The sequence below is a fragment of the Lissotriton helveticus genome, chromosome 1_1 (assembly GCF_964261635.1).
Source record: "Lissotriton helveticus chromosome 1_1, aLisHel1.1, whole genome shotgun sequence".
NCBI classification, from domain to species: domain Eukaryota; kingdom Metazoa; phylum Chordata; class Amphibia; order Caudata; family Salamandridae; genus Lissotriton; species Lissotriton helveticus.
The window spans coordinates 487,548,995-487,574,607 of record NC_136057.1 but is presented as its reverse complement, the minus strand read 5'-3'; the positions used below and the strand labels follow the sequence as shown (position 1 = coordinate 487,574,607).

The 25,613-nt window shown below is 45.0% G+C and overlaps 1 protein-coding gene across 1 annotated transcript in view; it reads right to left on the bottom strand.

The window, feature by feature from the left end:
* Positions 1-25,352, bottom strand: part of RIC8B (RIC8 guanine nucleotide exchange factor B) — a 508,522-nt gene extending 483,170 nt beyond the window's left edge. The window contains exon 1 of the mRNA XM_078673927.1: positions 25,158-25,352. Coding sequence (XP_078530053.1) covers positions 25,158-25,238 — 81 coding nt within the window. The 5' untranslated portion in view covers positions 25,239-25,352. The remainder of the gene's footprint in view (positions 1-25,157) is intronic.
* Positions 25,353-25,613: the final 261 nt, after the last annotated feature.

Here is a 25,613-nt window from a genome sequence, read left to right as displayed (position 1 = left end):
GTATAGTCTGCTCCTTTTTGTGCCAAACTGATCTGTTTATCAGTAAGGTTAAAGATCGAGAATAATGACGTTGTGTTGATTAAACGCCATGGCACGTAGCCTGAATGCAGGTTTTGCAACGTCCAGTCTAGCTGTACAATAGAACGTAATTGAGACTGACCATGTTGTAACATTAGTAAGTCCTGCTCTATTATATCAATAGCAGGTGATACAATACTGTCCAGTGAATATATTCTGGAGGACAGAGTCGTTAACCCATTGTCCACAAAAGAAAGTGATTTTTCCAAATTTATACGATCAATTTCTCGTATTTTTTCTGCTGTTTAAATTTGTGTTACTTTTAAAGCTTCGTTGTAAGCAGCGTATATACCGGCGTATATGACACGTTTTTGACGCGGTTTGCGTGGTCCCAGTATGAAATCACGCAAGTCAGCACCGTCTTTAAGTAAAGTCAAGTGTTGCTTAATTTCAGCCACTGTGGATTTCTATAGCCATTCGAGGCAGAGTTTCCCTACACTGTATGTTGTAACTATCCCTGGATGTTGTCTCTGGGAGTATCTAGGATCTGGCCTGGTCTGTTTAAACCCCTGTGTTTTGTTCAGGAATCTATCTGGACAGTTATTTGTGTCTGTGGGCCACATCAACCATTTTTTCCAATCAGGATTTGTTCTGTTTTGGTGTAAAATATGGGATACGTCTATCTCCACATCTGTAGTGCTATTACTATCAGTTATGGGCTTCGGAATAGACGGTTTGTTCAAATCTTTTATCTTGGCTAAACCAAGACAGGTTGTCTGTTGAATGGTGTCATTCAAGAATATTATCTGTTCTGGGATCATGCAGGCTCTAAACAATGCTTCTAGAGCTTGTACCTGCCAGTCTTTTGAACCCCAGATGGTTTTTGTTTCAATGTTATTTTTCAAAAATTCAAAACCAAATGTAGACAATTTATCATAAAATTTTGCAGAATAAATCAATTTAGTATTTGGCAACATTGTTTTCATTCCGGTCTTATTTAACATTTTAAAATAAAACGTTTCTGGATCACTGTTGTTAAACCCTGAGAAGTATGCAAATTTAACATAAAATGTTCTCGAGCTGCCTTTTGGCGGTGTTGGACAATGTTCCCATTGATTATAATTTAAAACATTTCTAGGTTGAGCAGATTTATGCAAATAGTGATAACCATAGTGGTTAAAACAGTACATTTCTTCATAGTTCGATAAACCCTGTAAATAATCATGTTCTGTAAATTTTGCTGACATTACTAAATCTGACATCATATTATTAATATTTTCAAAGTCCCAATCATCAGAGAAAGTACTTGGTGTCACAAAGTCACTTAAGGAAACCTTAAATTGGTGTGGATATTTCAAGAGCTCAATCGGGCCATAGATTTCATAGTCCGTTTTGTCCTATGCTACCCCACTAAGTGATTAGCCTCTCAGTTTGAACCTCTTGGATTGTAGCAAGATTTGGTCTTCTGCTATTTCTTGGGAGTCCACTGGGCCTACTACTTATTATTGGCCACATGGTTGTGGTTTTACCAGGTCGATGGATACAACTCGGTTCTCCTTTTTACCAGCAAGGGGCGGTAGTACAACTGATCTTGTTCCACTGACAGCTAAGACAGGTACTGCTTTTCTGTAAAAAGGCCCAAATTCCTTCTTCACCGCGATCTTCTCTCTGACTAGATCCCCAATCTTTGGAATCCAGACAGGTCTTGCTGGGACAGGTGGTTTCTCTTCAGTGGCTGTTGGCTTTAACTTTGTGTTACTAAGACTTCTTCTTGTTTCATTTAAGTCCTGTAAAACAGCCAAACGGTCTTTGATATCAAAAGCTTTTTCTTCTACCACTGAAGTGTGACTATCTAAGTCCTGAATGTGCATTCTATTACCGAACAATAGTTCGTAGGGAGTGAGACCTTTTAGAGAATTTCTTGGCAGATTGTTAAGACTACGTTGGAAACTTGTTAAATGTTTGACCCACCCATCACCCGAACCTAATACCCTCGCCGTTATAGATTGCTTTATGTCACGGTTTTTTCTTTCCACTACCGCATTTCCCTCAGGATGGAAGGGAGAAGAGTACCGCAATGCAATGCCCATGCTGGTCATGGCCTCTTTGTAAGCTCGAGAGATAAACGCAGGACCCTGGTCAGAATGTAGCATGCCAATTGCATATGTGCCGATAAAGACTCGCAAATCTTTTATAACAGTTCTGGCGTCAGCCGAGCGCTGGTGTCTGCATTTTAAGAGAATCTAGTCTTAATATTTATGGGATTGCATTTCTCCTGCTGGATTTTTGCATATAGATAGCCTTATGCTTTCTAATAAAGTTGTCCTGGCAGTAGTCTGGTCCGGTTCACGACTGCGATCTCGGTTGCAGTCTGGACAATCCTTTGCAAATTTGTAATTTTACAGGCTCATCCCCGGCCACCAGTATTCTGACTGTAATTCCTTTAGAGATTTCACGATCTCTTGGTGCCTTAGACCCTCTCCCATATGTGCTTCTGCTATTAATAAGACTCTCCGGTTCGTGTTTGGAATTACTCTATCCCCCACTCCAGGGATTTGAGCAAAAGGAACGGAGTTTGCATCAATTATGTATGTATTATTGAGTGGATAGCCGAGAGGTAATGCTGCATAGTCGCCTTTTAATGAGGCTTTTACTGCTAGCATGGTTTCTCCGTCTATGTGTTTTTTAGAACGCTTTTTTGTGGCTACGGAAGCCGGTTGAACCGCTTCCGCTGTGGCTCTGTTAGCCAATGAATTCCCTGCAACGTGAACGCCATCACGTTGATGACTCAGTGTATGTATCACGTGAGTCTTTTGTAGTTCTTTCTGTAAAAGAACTACTTGCTTTTTATGCTTTATTGTGGCACCTGAGTCATCTTTGTAACCTTTTTTGATCCATGTCTGCATGTCATTATTGTAAGATTTGACGCAGAAATGCGAATCGCACACTATTAGTGTGGGGAATTCGCGATCGGCATTTTCAAGCGCCATCTTTAAAGATCGTATTTCAGCTCGCTGAGCTGTACAATTTCTGAGTGATTCAGTTTTGGTAATTAATGGTCTGAATTTACCTAAGCGCCAGCGACCTTTAACATTCGTGCACGCTGCATCGCAAGTTTGTTTTCCCACAACGTAGTGTTGTGCAACTCTGTCTGTGTAAATTACACATGTGTACTGTTCGAGAGGCAGAATTTCGATTGGCAGAGGATATTCTTCTTCATATTCTAGATTTTCTAGTTTTTTTCATTTTCGGGTCAAAACAGTGCTTCACGTCTTCTGCAGCAAGATAATGTTCCCATTGTATCCATTTTGGATCTAATGCCACTGTATTTAGATTGCGTGGGCTTGTTAATGCCTCAAGGGCTGATTCTGCTGTTAAAACAGATATCCTTCTGCCTTGGGCTTGGTTTCTTTCTTTTGCTACAGCAGTTTGAACCGCTATTAGAAGTTTTTCAGTAGAACTGAATTTCATTTTAGCTTGTGTGTACAAATGTGATTTGTAAGCTATTGGTACCGTTTCTCCCTCATTAGAGTTTAGGTACGTGAATCCGCATCTTCCTGGGATGACTCGGATTACAAGGTTGCGTTCGTTTGTGCGTGTTTGCAGTTTTGTTTTAGTTAACATGTCTGTTTGTAATGATCTTAAAATTTCTGTGTGTTTCTGAGTCCAATTGATTGGTTTGAAATTAGGTTTTATTAATTCTTAAAGAGGTTTAACCCTCTCTGCATAATTTAGAATGTATGTTCTTCCGAAATTCAGGAATCCTAGTATTGATTGTAAATTCTTCAGCGTTTTAGGAGCTTGGAGTACAGCACACTTCTCTAAGAAGTTGTCTGCTAGTCTTTTGCCTTCACTTGATAATTCATATCCTAAATCAGGACAGTTAGGTGAGCAATTTGTGACTTTTTAAAGTTGAATTTGTACCCTTCAGCTGCGAACCCAAGTATTATGGTGTTCACTCTTTTCAAGTGAGTCTCCAGGTCATCATCTGTGAGATAGATGTCATCGACCTTTGATACTGCCTCATCGTCATATATTTGTAGTAACTCTGTTACTCTTGCTGAGAATAATCCTGGGCTACTCTTGAATCCCTGTGGGAGTCGACAGAATTGTTTTTGCGACCCCATTGTTGAGAAAGCGGTCAAATACCTACTTTCAGGTGCAATGTTTTGACAAAAGAAACCATTTGAGATATCTAATGTTGTTTTATATTTTTTGTGCACGATGTTATTCATTAGTGCTGCACTGTGTGAGTTTTGTACTGCAAATGTTTTGCAGCAAGAGTTTAGGTGTCTGTAGTCCAAAACTAGACGATATGAATCGTCTGGCTTGGAGACAGGAAACAAAGGAATGTTCATTTGTGAGGTGCATGTTTCAATCACCCCCTGATATTCAAGTTGATCTAAGATCTCCCTGACTTGCTTTTTAGCTTCTTGTTTAACTGGGTACTGCCTTTGTGCAGTGGGTTGATTTTTTTAACTGGATTTTGTGAGGAGGAGAATCCTCATCCCATCCTACATGATTTTTATATAATGCAGGAGCTTGGGCCACTGCCCATTTTCTAGCAAATGTGTATTTTTTATGAATTGGAATATGATTTGAGAAGGCAGGCATAATCATTTCTTCGCCATGAGGGCACTCCCTGACAAACTCTGGTGGCCAGTCTTTCTCAGCTAACAGGATGTCATAGCCTTTCGAAAGGTTATCCCAAAAGAGACCCCTTACTTTTCTAGTCTTGTCCCCCTCTATACGCAATGTTATTTCGTATAATTTATGGGGTTTGCTAACTCTGGTGTCTGCAGTTTCCACTTGAATGTACTCATTCGTGTCCACTGTCTCCAGAAGATTCATCAAGATCTTGCGAGCTATGGTTACTTCTGCTGCGCTGTCTAACATTGTCTGGGCCCACTCTCCGTTTTTCAGTTGTGTCCTCAGAATCCTCGGCATGTTTTATTCTAATACTAGCTACCTTCTTCTTTGGAAATTGTAATTTTTTACTTCCTTGTCTTTGGACTTGACGTGCTCTTCTTTGTGTTCTGACCGTCCTCTTCTTGACGATTTCTGTGAGGAAGTCTGAAAAGATCGAGAGGGACGTGTATCAATATCTTGATATCTGTCAGGTTTTCTTAATTTATCCCTATCTCTAAGGTTGTATCTTTTCTCAGAGGGCTCCCTCTGAGGAGACTTGCCTCCTTGTTCTGGAGATCTATTTCTCCGTTGAGGAGACCTTCCTCTGGACTGGAATCATTTTTCCCTGGGAGTGGATTGTTTATTACCCTCCCAACTCTTTTTTGGAGTGTTTAGATTATTTTTAATAAATGTTTTTTCAGGATTTTCAAGTAGTTGGGGTTTTACTGGTTTCCCACCCAAACTATCTCTACCTAGTTCTTCATAGGATTTTTCTATGATTCTGGCAAGTTCCAAAGGTTGTCCTGCTATATCTGTTTCTTTAAATTTCTGGCGGATTGCCACAGATGCTGTTTCTCCTTTTATGTTGGCTAATAATATAGCCGAGACCTGCTTGAAGTCTTTCAGTAATTTCATACCCAGAGTTAAAGCAGGTTCTGGACCGTATTCATTTTGAATCTGTCTTAGTACGTCTGGTATAACCGCCATGGACGGAACACCATGTGTTTTTGTGTAAATCGAAGCAAAGACTGTGCCCCAAGTGTCACAGTCCTCCACATGTGGTGCGATCCCCATTGAAAGACAGATAGTCAGAATTCTGTGTTTCTCATGAGGTGTAGTATCAGGAAATACCGCCTCTATTTGAGTGATTTTCTGGGCTAACCAGAATGGAATTTGTTCCCGTTTCGGGGGTATTTTTCCAATGGCTGATTGTATATTCTGTGGTGTGATTTTATTTGTGTTCCCCTCGTGAGGGGTGGTCTGTGGAATTTTTATTGCTGGTTGGACTGTTGAAGTCCGCATGACATATTGGACCAATTGTCTATGTATTTTAATGAGTTGTTTAGTTGAGCTAAAAGTTCTCGGTCTCACATTTTTTCAATGTCGGGATGTGGTGTGTAGCTGGCTAGAACCGGCCACGTGGCTCCTGGTCTACCTAGTGGACCGAGCCTGGTGATGTGATTTTGATGTTTTAGGGCGCCATTAAACCAGAGCTGGTGCTCTTAGTAAGTTAGTGGGATTTCAACGTCCTCGAAAGGAGCGTATTCATCCGGAGGTTCCTCTATTTTTTAATAGTGGAAATCTTGTGTCACAGCATGTGCTGCTGGAAAATGTATCCATGAATAGAATACCTCTGTCTGCCGATATTCATGGGCCTCTACCACGAATATGACTGTACCACCTCTCGGTGATAGTCCATTTTCTATAAGTTTAAGAGTTATAGTTCTTCTTACATTTACCGGAATGATTATAGCATTCGGGTCTTCTTCTCGGAGACTTGTGTCATCCGCTAGGAGTTGAGCTGCTAAAGCATCTCTTTCTTCGTCACCTTCCGGCATTTTACTATCAGAAAGTTATTTTTGCTTTGCAGAGCAAGTTTCAAGGAAACAAAGATTAGGTGCACAATATTTTGGAACACTGTATCCTTCAACGTTGACTAAACCAAAAACTAATACATAGGAATCTCTTCCTACTAAGTTCCGGCGGATATTAACCTTTTACCCACTCCAGACGTCTTTTGGAGTATTTACGGGAAAAAGGGTCTGTGTGAAACAGCACGACTGAGTTACTCTAATGTCTTGCATTAGATTAACGCCTTACCAAACGCTGGGCGCCATGTAGTGTAGTTCCTATATTCCCAATAGGCTCTGCGCATTGGAATAATATAGACAGCAGTGTAGACGTAGGATTGAGGTCATCTAGGTCTCTACTGACTATATTAGACTTAATTAGTTTTGCCAGCTAGCTCAGAGGTCACTAGAAACTTTCTCGAATGTTCAGAAGAGAGTTAACTCTCCTGATTTAGACAAGAAGGGATTAGCTTCTGACAACCGCATAAACATGACAACTTTGCTCCCTCAGAATAAAGAGTGTATCTCTAGAGTCGTGTGAAAACAATAGACAGTTATTTCACTCAGTCAATCGTGCATACTTAGTTTCACTAGAGTGCAGAGGAATGAAGAGATGGGCGTTTTCAATAAAAGGTGTTATTTATTGAGCAGTCTTCTTCCTCATGCAGGAGAAATGAATTGCCACAATTGCAATACTTATCATGAAGTAAAGTGCGTACAGTAAAAGGAGTATTATAAAATAATACTGTAAAAGCATTGATATGGTTTCTTAGCCATATGATACTTTAAAACGGATAAAATATATACATACATAAAAACATTGACTAACGTACTCAACTGGTGCTTCTAAGATACGCCTACCCTGGTGTACCTGACCTAAGCCTAATACGTGGGAAGGAGTAAGTAAGTTGCAGTTTAAGTTAAGTTGGTTTTTTGCCAAGAATCTGAATCAAGAATTCTCTTAAGGGTTTAGTCAGCTCCGTAAGAATGTTGGAGGTCTTGTATCTCGTGACTCAGGACTCTATCTCCCAGCAACCCACAAGGGTGACTGGAAACACTGGAGCTGGAATTTCTCGGCTGGAGAAAAAGACAGCATCTTTCTCAGTACGTCAAAAGGGAGGGGCGGCTTCCTTCGGCTCTCGCATCAGCTGGGCTTCGGGCAAGTAGATAGCCGCTCTGCTCCAAACCACTGTGTCTTTGCTTAAGGCAACGTTAGTATATTTATACCTGAAAGGTGCCGGGTTTGACGTAAGGTTGGACATAAGACGTCACTAAGAACTAATAGTTCTTTCTGGACTCCAGGAGTTCTTGTGCAAATCAAAACAAAAGCAGGGGGAATTCCCGGGCTGCTGGAGGCTTGGTTTGTTTAAAGAACGCGTTGTACGGGGGCGTGGCCAAGATGTCGGCCTGATCGGACGTGCCTTGTGTGGCTCCCCGGCCCTGATCCCCTTAGCACGATACCATAAGCTGAGATACCCCCAAAACCCCAAATTTGACCTGCTCTGCTGGAGGGTGCCTCCTTGCGCCACCCCCTTGGCTGCATTTCGGGGCTGCCGAGACTTCCGCCGCCCCGCAGCAGCGCCTGCCGACGAGGCCGGGAGCCCGGCATCATGGCGGCGAGGGGCTGAGCTTCTCCAACGGTCCTGACGGAGCTGGGGACTGCCGCTGGCTCCCAGCGTGACTGCGGCGAAGACGGAGGGTGTTGTCCGGGCTGGGAAGCGGCCCCTTCGCTGATGCCTGGGGACTTCTGCAGACGTGGCTGACTGGTGAGGCGGGTCCCTGCAACTCTACCCCCCGGCTTCGGGCCTACGCGGCGATCGACCGGGACCTTCCCGGGCAGGCGTGGGCCCGATAGACTCTGCTGAACTTGCCCAGCTGGCCCCCCGCGAAGCATACCCTGGCCCGGCTCTCCCTCCGGGAGCTGGGCATTGCCAAAACCCTCGCTCCGGCGCATCTGCGGCGCCCGGCGGGGCGGCCTGCTGCCTCCGGCTCCTGCACCTCGCCGCACCTGAGCCCCCGGCGCGGGGCCTAGCCTGGTAGTGCCGGATCTCCCGACCGGTGCGCTTGGGGAGAACTACACACCACGCTTCGGCACCACATCTCCTCCGCTGCCTGGGAGCATCACCCTGGGGCTGGGAGGGCGCCGGCTGCTGCTGGGTCCCCTGTGCCGGTGCGGGGCCCACACCTGGGGACGAGCTGAGAGACTAGGATACCTGGGGGGCCCTCCCGGCGGCGCTGACGCCTGGGCCCCACCGCAACGCGACTGGTGCCTGTCACCCCCCGCCCGCTGTGGACCTGAGGTCCGAGAAGCTGCCCACGCCGAGTGGCGTTGCGTGGCTGAGTGGCGTTGCGTGGCTGAGTGGCGTTGCGTGGCTGAGTGGCGTTGCGTGGCTGAGTGGCGTTGCGTGGCTGAGTGGCGTTGCGTGGCTGAGTGGCGTTGCGTGGCTGAGCGGCGTTGCGTGGCTGAGCGGCGTTGCGTGGCTGAGCGGCGTTGCGTGGCTGAGCGGCGTTGCGTGGCTGAGCGGCGTTGCGTGGCTCAGCGGCGTTGCGTGGCTGAGTGGCATTGCGTGGCTGAGTGGCGTTGCGTGGCTGAGTGGCGTTGCGTGGCTGAGTGGCGTTGCGTGGCTGAGTGGCGTTGCGTGGCTGAGTGGCGTTGCGTGGCTGAGTGGCGTTGCGTGGCTGAGTGGCGTTGCGTGGCTGAGTGGCGTTGCGTGGCTGAGTGGCGTTGCGTGGCTGAGTGGCGTTGCGTGGCTGAGTGGCGTTGCGTGGCTGAGTGGCGTTGCGTGGCTGAGTGGCGTTGCGTGTGTGAGTGGCGTTGCGTGTGTGAGTGGCGTTGCGTGTGTGAGTGGAATTGCGTGTGTCAGTGGCGTTGCGTGTGTCAGTGGCGTTGCGTGTGAGTGGCGTTGCGTGTGTGAGTGGCGTTGCGTGTGTGAGTGGCGTTGCGTGTGTGAGTGGCGTTGCGTGTGTGAGTGGCGTTGCATGTGTGAGTGGCGTTGCGTGTGTGAGTGGCGTTGCGTGTGTGAGTGGCGTTGCGTGTGTGAGTGGCGTTGCGTGTGTGAGTGCCGTTGCGTGGATGATAGTGGGCTTGCGTGGGTGTGAGTGGCGTTGCGTGTCTGTAAGTGTTGCTGTGTGGGTGAAAGTGGCACAGAGCCTTTGATGTGGCCTGGCGCAGGAGAAATGCTGCTGCTGCTAATTAAATACAAGAGTGGCCGGGAAGCGGCCGGGAAACACAAGTACGGCCGGCCACATAATTAGGGGAGGAGAAGCCGCACAGCACACGCTGGGAGAAGCCCTTTGATGTGCTGTGCGGCCGCGATGCGCGCTCTGTGCTGGGGGAGGGCCATTAGCCTGACGAAGGGTGGGAGGGACATGGAGGAACAGATGGCCATGAAAGTGTATGGGCCAAAAGCGCGTGCCTGTACGTGCACTCGAAGAAAACGCCACGAAAAAAGCGGTGGTTTGACAATCAGTTCGAGCACTTGAATTCTCGGCCATTTCCCATTCCTTCGGAATGGTAAAGGACGAGACCTAAAAATGTATATTGCGTACCATCATGGCAAGTCCAAGAGCACTGCCATTATTGACCTGCTGTCCGTCCTGTGATAGTAAGTATTGCGTGTCAATACACATTATCACTCAGGCAGTATTAGCCTACATGCTTAATACAGAGGTATTTTCACACCTTTAAAATGTGTTTATTGAATTAGAACATGATCACAATATAGCTTAAAGGACAAGGCTAAACCATGTGTTCAAAAGGTGAAGTGAGTGGCAGAAGGAATGAGGAAGGAGTTGAAAGTAGAATTGCAAAGAATATGTAACGAGGGAGTAATAACAGGAAATTGAAAGCTCAGAATGGTTAGGGTGTGTAGTATTTGCACTTAACCTCAACAGAATGCTTTGGAGGTGTGTGGGCGTAGACCACATCAATGCAAATAGCTGGGTAAATTCAGAACCCTTGCTTCAAATTTCTGAAATCTTAGCATTTGTAAAGGGAGTACCCACCTTCACCACCTCGCTATATCACCAGATAGAGCTTCATAAAGCATGTAGGTATTGGACTTCATTTGCGACACCTGAGGGACATACCAATTTAGCAGAATGCCTTTCGGGTAGGCTGCATCTTCTTTCTTTCAGAGTGTAATACATGTCTTCTTTAAGGCTGTAGAGCGTGATGCATATTTTTAAACCATCCCCTGCTATTTACAGCCAATATGCTGGAACAAAATTGGGTGTGGACTCGTGTGTTGAACATAGTGACACATAAAGGCATACATTTCAAGAAAGAAAAGCACAAAATTGCAGTGGGAGACCTTGACTATTTAGGACATCGGATTTCAAATGTAAGGATCAAGCCCAATGCACAAGAAGGAAAGCGTCATGAATGTTACATGGGTATGGTCCCAATAAATAGTACATGGGTATGGTCCCAATAAATAGTAGTTTGTGGGAGGATTTCTAGTGGCCGGCAATGGACAATTCTGTGTAGCCATAAGGAAGGGACTGTGCAGCTTGTGGTGTTAGTGACACGTTTCAGATTACTTTGCCTTGCCCAGTCAAGTCTGTACAAGTGCAAGCAAAACCTTGGAGCTAATTGGCATCAGATGTTGTGGGTTTGTTTGGGATTCTAATGTGGGAGTCTGGGGGAGGGATCTATATTGTTATAGTCACGTAGACTACTTTTTCAAGTGGCCTGAATTTAGATTTGTTAACGAGATAAGTTAAAAGACAGGATTATTGAATTCATGCATAACGTTTTTAAGCATGAAGTCATTCAAGATAAGTTGTTAACAGACAATAGTCCTTTGTTTGTTTCCAAACAAATAGAGGCGTATCTGGATTCGGAGGATATTAAGTGCATAAAGATGTCATTGTATTACCCAAGGAGAAACAGTTTAATTCCAGGCTTCAATAGAATGATCAAGGATCACGGGCGTTACCCTTTCATATCTCATCATTCGATGTGTTGGGGGAACATATTGCGAACTATTTGCACAACTCCCCTTATTGGTTACACACTGTCACCACTTGTGTGGATGAAGGCACAAGCATGAATAAATAATGACTCAAGAATGAAGTAGACAGATTTTAATAAGAATAAGTTGGGTAAGCTATGTGATGTGAGGCAGTCAGTACAAGAAAAATATAAAAAGGTTAACACAACAGCTTGGAGGTTGATGTGGGAGATACAGTTAGGGTGTAGAAATCTGGTATCATAATAAATGGTCAAAATAGACTCCATACCCCTTAAAGTGGTGTGGTGGCCAATGTGATGAGTGATATGGTGGTGGTGTCGGAGGATGGTAGAGTCTGCAACAAGTAGTCTGTGGTGACAAAGTAAGTGAGAGAGAAGGTATGTGAATGTTTTGATTGGATAAAGCAATAGTGTTTGGTCACACACCCAATATCGGACCATCTCATGTTCAAATTGTCCAGATCATATGACCTATCAAAGCAGATATTAGTTACTTAAAAATCGAACTGCCTTACAGATTTAAAAAGTTACAGTATAATAAATATGGCGTGTGCACCGTTAATGACAATGCAAGGTTACTAATGTGTTTATTATTTTGCGTGGAAAAACAAAACAGAGATTCTAATAGAAACATGGTAGATAGCAGCTAAACTGTATACGTATGTTAAAACCCAAGCAAAGACTTTTGCCAGAACAACAGATGAAATTACTTTGTGGATTTGAGACGGGCATAGTGGAGTTACCCTGCTGTGTCAACTGGCTCGGAGCCCATCAGTCTCAGGTTCTTGAATAATTCAGAAAGGCAGAGAGAAGTACACAAGCTGCTGTCAAAGAGACAACATTGTTTACTTGCCACAAAAACGTACGGACGAATGATCTTAGTGAAAATGTGTTTTAAAGTCTCTGTCTAAATATGCAATATAGGTTTTATTTTACCTCGAATAAAATATTTGCTGACAGGTAGGAACAAATAATTTGCTGTGCTGGGAAAATGAGGAGCAGATGCTTTTAACAAACTAAATATACATATGTCCTTACAACAAAAGGTCTCAAATCAGACCAACCTTCATAGATTTATTAAAAGTGTTACAATGTGCACAAAATCTCGGTAAAAATCAGAACTATCATAAAAAACGAATAAAAAAAAATAAACAGGGTGCTTGCGCAGGGAGAGACTATGATAAAAAAAATGATTTACATTTATAAACACGCAGTTTGTTGAAATTAAGTGATAAACCTTGAGGAGCAATTTGAACAGGTTCGTTGTCTGCGAAAGCCTTTTTACTGAAGGCTAAAGGGTCAGGTTACTAGGTGTGTAGCTGTACTGTACTGTTCAGGAGATAAATCTCTGATCTGTAGAGTTAAGGCGGCCAGAATGGCTTGCCTGCAGGGGCACACCCCTAACTGGTTCCAGAGCAGGCGCAGCCATTGTCAGCATATGTCTAGAGTTGAATCACAGTGACAGATGGTATGGACCAGGTTTTCTGTTGCAAGGCCATGTCCCCTTCAACCTTCAGCCAGGAACCATTGTGTGTTTGAGACAGTAAAATCCCTAGGCAATAGCTCAAATATTTGCATTTTGTTCTGCAATTCAAAGCTTTAACCAGATACGGCTATGGTCTCAAGATCTTGTAACTGTTTAGTGTGAGCCAAGTATGGGAGCTTTTCTCCAAAATTGCCCTGTCTTCTAGTGAGGAGGTCGTTTTAGTGCTTTAGTAACTGTTCTTTTAATGAGGTTGTGGTTCGCTGCAGCTAGCCATATTTATGCAAATCCTAACAGATCAATCTTTTTATCGAAAAAGTTTCTGAATGGTGAAAGCGATTTCTTAGTCATCTCCTTCCATAATTTATGGTTGATTGGGTTTTCCTCAGTGAACTTTTGCTTTTAACAGAAGATGGCAAATGCTGCACGCCTGGAATGGGACTGCTTTGTTAACCCAAGCTCCAGACTGATCTGGGCTGGTGAGGTATGCCAGAGGAGCTGAAATATTTACCTGTATATTTGTACTATTGTAGCGTCCAGGACGGTTGTATCTCTACTCTGGAGAGCCTCGCTGCCATAGGCCAGGGTTGGGACAACTTTTACCCTGGAAATTTCTTGTGAGGGGCCAAACTGGTGCCCATACAAGTTCCTGAATATGGCCGAGAGCCCTACCGCCAAGGCAATCCCTTTCCTTTTGGTTTCCTCCTTGTGTGATTTGAATGAGCCACTGTTGACAAATGAAAGGCAGAGGTACTTGTAGCATGTTGTTTTGTCGATTTTGTGCCCATCAAGGCATCAACTAGCCTTCCCTTTTAAAGTACTCCCAGCTAAGATCATGATTTTGTTTTTTGGAGTTGTTTATTTTCAGCCCATTCACCAGGGAGTAAATGAGGGTTGCTTTGTGGGATCTGTCTTATAGATAGCCTGAGGGATACTGTTTGGGCCCCTGTGTTGCACCCCTTTACTATCTGCCGGTGTACATCATTGGCAGTGATATTGGGGTTACTGCCCATGTCCAAATTCAGCCTCGGTCCCACCGCTGGGTTCAGTCCCTGCTGATCAGCCCCCTGATTGAGCATGGTTATGTTTGAGCCAGTTTGGAAGTTAAGGTTGGCATGGAAGAAAATAACCTAGACTTCTTCTGGAAACTCGAGTCGGACCTACCACAAGACGAGTTTTTCAAGGCGTTCACCGTTTTCCAGAACATGCTCCAGTAGTTGCGCTTAAGTACCAGATAAGCTTAGCCCAGAAGGTCTCTATATTTTGCCTCCTAATACCTCATATTGCTTGCTTAAAGTTCAGTTTAGCTGCCCTCAGGCTGGCAAACTGTGTTTCAGCTGTTGGCTGTTCGGAGGGCCTTGTTGACTTTCCGCTTTAGTTGTTTCAATGTGCCCGCCATACATATTTTTTAGCTTTTTTGAGGAATTGGTTCCAATCTCTCCCTCGCTAGATTAACTTTTTTAGCTAACTTTTTCATGTAAGTGTCAATGAATGATTCACATTGATCTTTAGCTGCGCCTTGGAGCTGAATTTTGCAGATGGTGTTCTGCCTCCTGTGCCAGAGTCCCTATTGTGTCGGAGTACAATTTCATTATTTTTAGATTGATGGAGTTGCTGGACCCGGCAGCTTCAACAGTGCCTTGTTCTTCCACTGTATGATGGCGAATTCCAGCTCCTGAGGAAGGTTGGTCGCTTTCGGGTCTTAAGCTAATTTCCAAAAATATCTCAAGGTGCTTGACCATTTACTTGTATGTACATATATATTAAGTTAAAGACACATATGACCATATAAAAAGATCAATACATTATAACACAGCATATTATTTAAAAAAAAAATCTTACAACAAAACTTTAATCATTCATTTAGTAGCAATTGTTGTCTTGTTATGGTTTGCAACCTATACGTGTATGCGAGTGAAAGGTGCTGTAGATTTATTTCAAACTTAAATCATTAATAATATACATGTAGAGAAGACAGCAGATTGAAAGAGCCGTGACACACAGAGCAATAACTATACTTCGAAAAACTAATAAGGACGCTGTACCAGCATGTGTCCATTATGGATGCTTGGCATAATATATGCCAGAGCTAAAACTATAGATAAACTCAATCCTCCACAGCAGAATGTCATCAAAGAATGTGGACAGAATCCAACAGTACTTTAAATGAGTTTGAGGTAAATTTCAAAGATATCTATCTATGGGCCATATGTATCGAGCAAAATTGCATTCGCAAATGCCGAAATTCGCAGAATTTCGGCGTTTGCGAATGCAATTTTGCCAAATGGGGGGGCGTGGCTAGCAACCAGCCAAGATGGCCGCAGAATAATGGAGCTCTGTAACTGAAGAGCCCTCTCTTGAAAAATCCGGTAACTTATCCGCACTACTGCAATTCCTACTCCGCACCGCCTGCTTAGGCTAATCCTCCGTGGCACGACGAGCCGACCTGTGTCCCGGTGCATAACGGAATTGAGGAGCTACGTCGCGGTGCACACTGAGGCCTACCTTGGCGCCTGAAGCCGGGGACTGTGGTGAGAGACGGGCCCGGCCGGGCGAATACCCAGCAGTAAGAGTGGGCACATGTCAGAGCGCGGGTGCGCTGCGATCCTGTAGCGTTGCCCCGGCCTCCATAGCCCCAGCGAGACCCCCGCCTGGTCCCCATGTGGCCCCCGCATCGCGGTGAGACATTAAAATAACGGACCAGTGAAGGGGACGGTCGCCGGCAACCGCGAGCCCACGAGGAGGTGCCTCACGCGGCCGCGACCGGTCACAGCGCCCTGCTATCTCCATCAGCCGTAGCGGAGCGCCGGACCACTGCAGCGACCAAGCCGCCAACACCCAGCCACTTTCCGGGGGTACGGAGGCGCGAAACTCGCACCAACCATCGCACCACGAACTGCCCAGGGCCGACCTGAATGCTGAAAGGGGGACATCTCTAGCCAGCTCTACAGTCCCTGCCCTGAGACCTATTGCTGCAACGACCTAGCAGACTAACACACGCAGGTACTACCTACAGATCACATACCGGGCACCGGAGAGCGACTGCCCTGCCCTACTCGCCCAGGAACCGCGGCGCTGGACCCACTGCCCCACCGAGATCTGCACCAACCCGGGACAAATATTAAGTTTGATCAGAGGGACACATCCTGTGAGTTGCAGAATGAGTGGCAGGGGGACAAGGGGCCAACAGACCCTGAAGCTGGACAAATTCGCCTACAATAAAGACCCGCCAGACGTTCCAAGAGGGGACACGCAGCGAACGTCACCCCAGCCCACTGGCGCCTCTAATGACACTGAAAAGGTCACTCTCCACGATGTGATGGCGACCCTAAAGATAATGCAATCCTAAATGGGCACCATGTCCACGGACGTATCATTGATAAGGGCTGACTTGGCAAAGATGTCGGATCGCCTCGGAGAAGTGGAGAAGACCACCACAGGACTTGTTGGGGACACATCAGACCTACAACGTAGGGTCCTACAACTGGAAAATGATAATACCACACTAAGGGCCAAACTTGACGATCAGGAAGGGCGCTCCCGGCGCAATAACGTCCGCCTGATAGGCGTGCCGGAAACGGAAGGTGGCCCGGCCCTGGACCTATACATTGAGGATCTTATACAAAAACAACTCAAACCCAGGGGATTATCCAACTACTTCTCGGTTGAACGGGCCCACCGAGTACCCGGGGGAAAGGCCAAACCGGGGGCTCCACCCCGCCCCATTTTGGCACGCATTTTCAATTTCAGGGACCGGGACGCCATTTTACAAGCAGCACGAACACGCCCGCCGATCAGAATCGACAATTCAGACGTCAACTTCTATCCAGACTACACGGCAGCAGTAGCCAAACAGAGGAGGGGCTTCATAGATGTAAAGAAAGAACTGCGAGCCCAAGAACCTAAATACTCAATGATCTTCCCGGCAAAGCTCCGCGTCGAATCGGAGGGCAAAACATGGTTTTTTGACTCGCCGCGGGACGCCCAAGATTGACTGGAGGGCTGGAGACCGGCTAGAGGACCCAAGAATCGCGACCCACGGCGGACCAACGGTAATAGGAGCCCTCCGATGACCGATGAAACCGAATAGACAGGTGATGACCCACAGCCAACACGACGGACTGTTTCCCCATGGACGAATTGGATACGGATAGCTCGGCTGAGAACTCCACCCTCACTCTCAGATAAGACAAGGAGACTGCCAACGGCTGAGAGAATATTTGGCTATAACTGACAATGGCGAACAGGGTAAGACTCAGACCCGGGGCATATGAAATCATGCAGGTAAGAAACCCTGATCTAACAGACATTGCATGATATTTGCGGAGAGAGGGACTCTAAGAAGAATACAGAAGTCTCACCCCCACGAACAATACTCATAAGTTGGGACTGTAAGCACTCTGCTCAGTTGGGGGGGTGGAAGGTTCTTTATCCACCGGGCAGGGAGGCAGGGAGGGTGGCACGGGGTTTACACGTAATGTGTTTGTCCTGTTTATGTTCTAGGTTTATGGCTTGGCTAGCTCTAGCATATATACATGCCACGCTCAACATGGTTCTTCCTCATATACTCAGACGTACTGCCGCGACCGAGGCCGGCTCACATCATACATTAAACGCTTGCTACAGACATTTCACCCACCCAATGGAACGATTGTCCAGAGCTCGGGTTCCCTCCCCAGATAGCGGCTTGCCACTGGCTCTGACACGGATACACTCCGCTCTACTCCGGACACCCCGGTGTACTGGACACGATGGGGGATGACAACTTAATGGGCCTTGACTCCCAGTTGAACAAATTGACATCCCCACCACTGTCAATTATTTCCTGGAATGTAAACGGTCTGGGACATAAAATTAGACGGGGGCTGGTCCTAAAATACCTAAAACGAAGGGCGCCCACGATTGCCCTCCTACAAGAAACACACCTCGCGGGCATTGCCAGCCAAGCAATGAATCGCTGGGGTTTCAAAATGGTCACACATGCTGAGTTTTCCTCCGGCTCCCGGGGAGTCGGAATCTTAGTCAGTAAGAATGCACCATTGATAATCAAACACATGGGCAGACGACCAAGGGCGCTTTGCGGGGATCACCTGTCAATGGGAGGGACGGACCTACAATGTATTGACGGTTTATGTCCCCCCGTCGCTACACCAAGGGACTCTTCAGGATCTAGGGAAACTACTACTTGAACTCCCTGAGGGAAACCTGATCATCGGGGGCGACTTCAATGCGGTGCTTAACGCCGACATAGACCGTCAGCCTCCCCGAGATCTGACTAGATCGAGCCACCTCTTCAAAGAATTTAAGGACGCAAAGGGCTTGTAGACATGTGGAGGATTAAACACCCTAATGAACGTTGCTACACATTTCACTCGGGAGCACATAACAGTCTCTCCCGCATAGATTACATATTAACATTAGCAATACCCCCGGAAACGGTAACATCCCTCGAACACCTACCAAGAGGAATATCAGATCACTCCCCAGTTCATCTAACCTACACCACACAGCCCACAAGGCGGCAGAGAATCTACCCGATTTACCCAGGTTACCTGAAGAACCCCAAAATTGCGAAAGCCCTTAACACTACAACCACGCACTACTTTGAAGAAAACCTATCATCGGTAGACTCACCGTCCATACTATGGGAAGCGTATAAAACAGTTATCAGAGGGCAGGCCATCTCCACTATTACAAGACATAAAATGGACCAAAGGGAGGCCATGGAACAATTAGAATCCGCCGTCCTTACTTTTACAGAATTAGCCCACACCTCCAATCCTACAGACGCCACAGCACAAACACTTGCCCTGAATTTGCGCGAATACAGAGCATATGTGGAAGAGATGGCTAAAGCTAGGCACACTGATACCCTACATAGAATTTACGAGCTGGGTGATAAAACAGGGAAAATGCTCGCATGGCTGGAAAAAAAGGACAGAGCAGACAAGTGGATAGCCCAACTGACACTTACTGATGGTACACACACTACCTTTCCCCAAAGAATAGTTGAAGAACTGGCCACCTACTACGAACAGATCTACACCGCACGCAGCAGTGTGACGGAAGAAGACAGCACACAATTCCTACATGACATACCACTTGTCACTCTCTCACAGGAGGACGCCCAAACCCTTGAAGATGATTTAACGGTGGATGAATTAGAGAAGGCACTAGCAGCCTTACACACGGGTAAAGCGTTGGGGCCAAACGGCCTACCGGTAGAACTATATAAAACAATGGCCAAACAACTCCTCCCCCACATGCTTCCCATGTATAATGACTGCCTCACACAGGGTATGTTGAGGGAAGAACAACGCTTGGCCACTATTGTGGCTATACATAAACCCGGCAAACCGCCTGACCGACCGTCCTCATACCGCCCCATTTCACTAATGAACGCAGATGCGAAAATTCTAGCGAATGTCTTGGCGTTACGACTACAACCACACCTCACAACATTAATACACCCAGACCAATCGGGCTTCATGCCCGGGAGAAATACATCTCTCAACCTGCGACGCCTGAATGGTGTACTACACCGTATTCCGATGCTGCATGAAGAGGCGGCCCTTCTATCCTTAGACGCAACTATGGCATTTGACCTAGTGGAGTGGCCCTTTCTTTTTGCAGTGCTCCGGAAGATGGGATTTGGCCCCAAATTTTGTAACTGGATTAAACTACTATATACGGCCCCCCTGGCTCAGGTGGTAGCGAATGGCCATACATCACGTACGTTCACGCTGGGTCGCGGTACAAGACAAGGGTGCCCACTGTCCCCACTCTTGTTCGCGCTCATACTGGAACCATTGGCGGTGAAAGTACGCACGGAACCGCAGATCCGGGGGATCACATGGGAACCGGGATGGAAAGACCGTATCTCCCTTTACGCCGATGACGTACTGATTTATCTAATATCCCCGACCACGTCCCTGTCCACCCTACTAGACGTCCTAGAGGAATATAGAGAAATATCAGGCTACACAATTAATTGGACTAAATCACTCCTGTACATACTACACGGTCAGATACCCACATTGCCTCCTGCGTGCACACTACAAATAGCGACCAGGGGGTTCCGATACCTCGGAATCTACGTCACGCCGCAAAATTCCATTTTTATGGAAGAAAATCCATTAAAACCCCTACAGAGGCTCAAATCGGATGTGAAACATTGGCGCTCCCTCCCACTGACACTGTTAGGAAGAGCAGCGCTCTTTAAAATGCTTTCGCTCCCAAAATTCCTATACGCACTACAGAATACCCCGTTTCCGCTCCCGCTCCCCTACTTCAAAGCGATAGATGCAGAAATCTCCTCACTGTTATGGGACGGAAAACCGGCGCGTATAGCACATTCCAAACTTATCCGCAGCTGGTACGATAGAGGGATCACGCTGCCAAGTGTCAAGCTGTATTACTGGGCCGCACAACTAACGGTCATTAACCAATGGTTGCATGCTCCACAGCACGATCCAGCATACAGCCTAGACAGAACTATACTCCCCACAGACAAACTGATGAAAGCCCTCTACACCAACAAACGACGGCATACACTCACTGGCCCGACGGCACATACTATCAGGATCTGGCATACAGCTCAAAGAGCCTTAGGATGGGAGGGAGTCTTTACACTTGCTACCCCACTCTGGGACACACGGTGTCTTGGTACCTTGGCCAACACTAAGGGCTTCAGGCAATGGGACCTAATAGGTATTTCAAAAATAGGAGACATGTGGTACCGGGGAGCAATTATCACATTTGAGGCCCTGAAAGACAAGTACGGAATGGCAGATACCGAACTATACCGCTATACGCAAATCAGACATGCCTTACAGGGTGCCATCCCACCGAGAACCACACTAGCAGACTCCTCCCCACTAGAAGATAGCCTTCTTTTCAAGATGATCAGTAAGGAGTCTATCTCGCTTACATACCGCAAACTCATCAATAATCTTCCAGACCCCACGGTGGTACTTCGGAGCAAGTGGGAGGTGGAACTGGGGGATATAGATGACGAAGACTGGTTGTATGCCCAAGCCTCGGCGAGAGACGCCTCCATACCATCCCGGCTAAAACTCATACAACTAAAGGTGTTACACAGAGTATACTATCCACGCACTCTTTTGCACAAACTGGGACACATACCAGAGCCTGAATGCCTGAGAGGTTGTGGACTGCAGGGTACATACTACCACACACTATGGGACTGTCCTAAAATACAAACATATTGGACATCTGTCATGTCGGATATATCTGAAGCGAGTGGAGTAGAACTACAGCCGGAGCCCAGGTGCTGCTTACTAAATATATGGTCCTCCACAGACCTCAACCGGGGGTTACAAACATGGGCTACACTGGGCATGGCTCTAGCAAAGCAGAATATCGCTAGAAAATGGGGATCTAACACAATACCTTCGAGAACACAATGGGGGAATGACATGGATGCGGCGATGGTGGCAGAAAGGGCGGTTTATGTACATAGGGGGTGCCCGAAAAAATGATCCAGAATCTGGGAGAAATGGAATGTGTACCGAGATAACATATGTGAACCCCCACAGGAACTGTCGGAACTTGAAACAAGCCCGTAGGGTGGGATAAAAAATGCACTGTCTGTATGATGATGTCATATTCAGGAATGAGAGGGGAACCAAAGGGAATGAGAATATTAATTTGTTGATGTAACCGTTTATTGAAGAATCAATCTCGGATACGTTCTACACTGAAGTTTATGTATAGATGTACGAGCATTTGACGACCTCATTTATCATAAGAATACATTGGCTATGTTATGTGCTACTGAGCAAGAATGCAAAGTAATGATCCACACAACGAGCGAACTTTAATGACTGTACTTCATCACAGAGATAACGAATTGTAATTGTATTGTTGCAATGCTAAAAAGCCAATAAAAACGGTTTAAAAAAAAAATGTTGCCAAATGGTATGTATTAAGGCAAAATAAGGAATCACAAAATTTGCGATTCCTTATTGTTCGATTGCATCTAAGGAATCGCAAAATTTGCGATTCCTTAAATGCAATGTAAGAAGCACCAAAAAAGTGCAATTTGACCTTAAGGAATCGCAAATTACCACCAACTTCAAGTTGGTGGTAATTTGCGATTTCTTTGAAAAATTCACTTTTTTGCATTTTTCAAAGTGCAATGTGAAGCACATACATGCACTTATGTGCGCCACATGTGCACCCATGCTTATTTCAGGGGTGCATCAAGGTGTCCTTTTGTCCTCTGCACCCTTGAAATTATTCTCAATTTGCGATTCTCAAATTGTGAATCGCAAATTCAGAATAACTCCTGGCCCATAGAAATGAATGGGAAAGTATTCCTTAATTGTGATTCGTAATTTGCTAATCGCAATTAAGGAATATTAAGAAATCGCTAAAAAAATTGCGATTTTTTACATACATCCCTATTTGCAATTCTCAAATAGCGATTCTAAAAAATCGCGTTTTGAGAATCGCAAATCAGGATATTGATACATATGGCCCTATATCTATATATCTGGTCTATTTGCAAAACAAATGCCAAGATGGTAAAAAAAATCTTTAGCAGCCTCAATGACACAATGATGTGTAACTCTTTGGGTTAGACTTTAGAGGACAGGTAAAAGCTTTGCATGACATTTTGCTTCAAAGCAAAAAAGTAGAAAATAAATATGCCAGATGTGCGGCCTGACCAGCATGCTCACGTCTCAACAGATTTTAAAACAAACAACAAGAGATAAGCATGACATAGGAAGGTACGACAGAAACCACCCAATTTTGGGTAAATTAATAAACATTTCGACTTTGATCAGCAATGATTTGACAATGTTTTACAAAACAACTTGGCTAGTAATCCCAGGAGAGAGAGAGTTCAGAATGTCATGAAGACCTTGAGCGCATTGGAAAGAATCCAAACTTAAAACAAGCACATGGAATGCCAATAGATTTTGCTGTTGCATTTAGTAAAGAAGATATAAAGCTTGAGAGGTACACAGCAGAGGTTGTAAATTCATTTCAATTACATGTGTAGTATAGACGGGCTATGGCTTAGTTCCCTGAAAGTTCCTAAGGATTTGTGAGGTTACACTACTCCACTAAACGATGTCTGCACATATTCTCATCTTTGAGTTAATTAATGATATTGTGAATTCCTTATAATGTCATTGTTTATAATAATGTCAATATTATTTTCCCATATTCTTGAGTTCCAGTGCTTCTCCTGTGATAACTATATTAGGGGTACGACTCATATAGCTGCAGTGTTTATAGAGAATTAAAACGCACCCACGCACTGTGATTAACGTGTATCTACTTTAGGTAAGACACATTTCTCCCACTGATATACAACAACTAGCAGACCCATATTGCATAAATATTTGTCAGAATTGTTGAGTGCGCGCTAAGCAGAGCATAAACAAATTTAGTAGGTAAGAAAACAGGTACACAAATAGCATGATTTTTAAACCATTCGGTTTTTTTTATCTTTATTATATAAATAACAGATCATTCTATAAAATTGCAGAATGTTTTTCTGGAGGCCGAAAGAGAAGAGAAAAAAAAAAGGAGAAAAAAAGGCATTGCAAGAAAGAGAGTAATATAATGATAGTTCATAATTCAAATGCCATTAATAGTCATCATTTAAAATGTTATTCATTAATATTTGGGGGTGGACATCTGTGCCTGTGTTTTAATATAAATAAACACAGGGCAATAAATGGACCATAAGACCGTACTGAGTGGGTGTGAATTCTTATAGTTGCGACCAATTGTCAACATCTATTTCTTTATTTATGCAATGTTATAGTACCCGTCGCTATTGGTTTATTCTGCTCCCCATATTTGTGCAAATTTCCGGATAGCCCCTATCCTTATGGAATAACATTTTTCTCTTTCTTTCGTGTTTCTCATTTTGATTACCCATTGTGCATGCTTTGGTGGATCCGATGATTTCCAATTTTGTAAGATCAATGATCTAGCTATTAGTGAAGCATTGAACACAAATTGTTTTTGTCGCACTGTTAAAGTAGTATTAAAGATCCCAAATAGAATTACCATAGGATTGGGGTCAATGCTGCATTCGACTTGTTGACTAATCGACTGAAAGACCCTAGTCCAGTAGACAGTCAATTTCAGGCAAGAGCAGCACATATGCATCCAGTCCCCTTTTGCGTGATTACATCTAGGGCAATCTGATGATGTTTCTGGGAACAATTTTTGCAATTTGGCGGGGGTATAGTATAATTGCCATTTAGAAAAAAATACCATTGGTTTATGATTGGCCCCTCGAATGGCCTTGGTGGACCATTTATTATAGTCTCGCCATTGGCTTACGTCTATGCGACAGCCCATAGTCTCATGTCTTTTTAGAAGTGTGATCAGGACTATGAAGTCATATATATTTTGCTGCAAGATATGGTCCCATTCGTGTTTTGTATAGATTGTGCTTAGAAAGAACTTGATGACAGACCTATGTGCTAATATAAAATAAGTAAGTAGTTTTCATAACGCAGTTAACTATATTATGAATCTACAATGCCAACTATTCAGGCTTAAAGTACTAGTGGCAAGGTACTACTTTGACTGATGTGCATTGTGCAATTTAATATAGGTCTGGCTCTGTGTTTCAATACAAAGAGCTGCACAATGCAGATAAGACAAACTGAGCACCTCGGAATACAGCAAACACAGCTGAAGATGAAAGGTTGACACGAACCTACCCAAGCTCGAGGGTGAACATTTGACAGGGACATGCTCACAAGCATGACCGAGTGTGAAATCCCGGCACGATGCCACTACGAGGGTGAAAAAGTGGATTTAGTAGATCGCAGCTCAGGGAAAACATCCTGGAACAAACAACATAGCTGATGTAAAGTCCTGACATAAAACAATAGAACAGCAGTGTTGGATTGCACAGACGTCAACAAAGCCTGGACGAGTGCCTTTATAACTAGCACAGCACAATCAACAGCCAAACCAGTCAGTGTGCATTACTGGCTGGTATAAAAAGGACCAAAGCATATCAAAATCAACACCTGCCACAGACCATAAAAGATGCACAGATTACAGAGAAGCAGAAGCGTACAGAACAGCATAGCTGAAACTCAAGTATCACAGATATATATATATGGTGAGAAAAGATTGTCCCAGTGCACATAGGAATCACCGAGCTAAGGGCGACAGTCAGCAACAATGCGCTTGTTACCTCTTTCGTGTACTTTCGCAACGCAGCCTCCGTCTCTTCCGACCCGGCCCGCATTGCTAAAAGCACGGAATCCACGTCCATCTTTCGAGGCGGGAGTGTGCAGACTCCGGAGACACTCAATCCCCGGACTTCGCAGCACCGCGGCCACAACGGCAAGCTAGAGCGGTCCACCCACTTCAACCTTTCAACTCTCACCCTATGTGCGTCACGTTCCCATAGCAACAGTGAGCTACTTCCGGGTTCTGACGTCTGTAAAGACTACAGTGAAGTAACGCTTTCGTAGTCCGCTTTCTATGTCGATATGTAGAAAAACAAATAGGCAAAGCCAAAAAGCCTGGCCTTTTTGTGTGCAGGTGGTGAAAAAGGTTTGGTTTTTTTCACTGCATTTATATTGCAAACATATGGCCCAAAACTAAAAACAGATACCTAAATGTGAGCAGCATATGCATACAATAA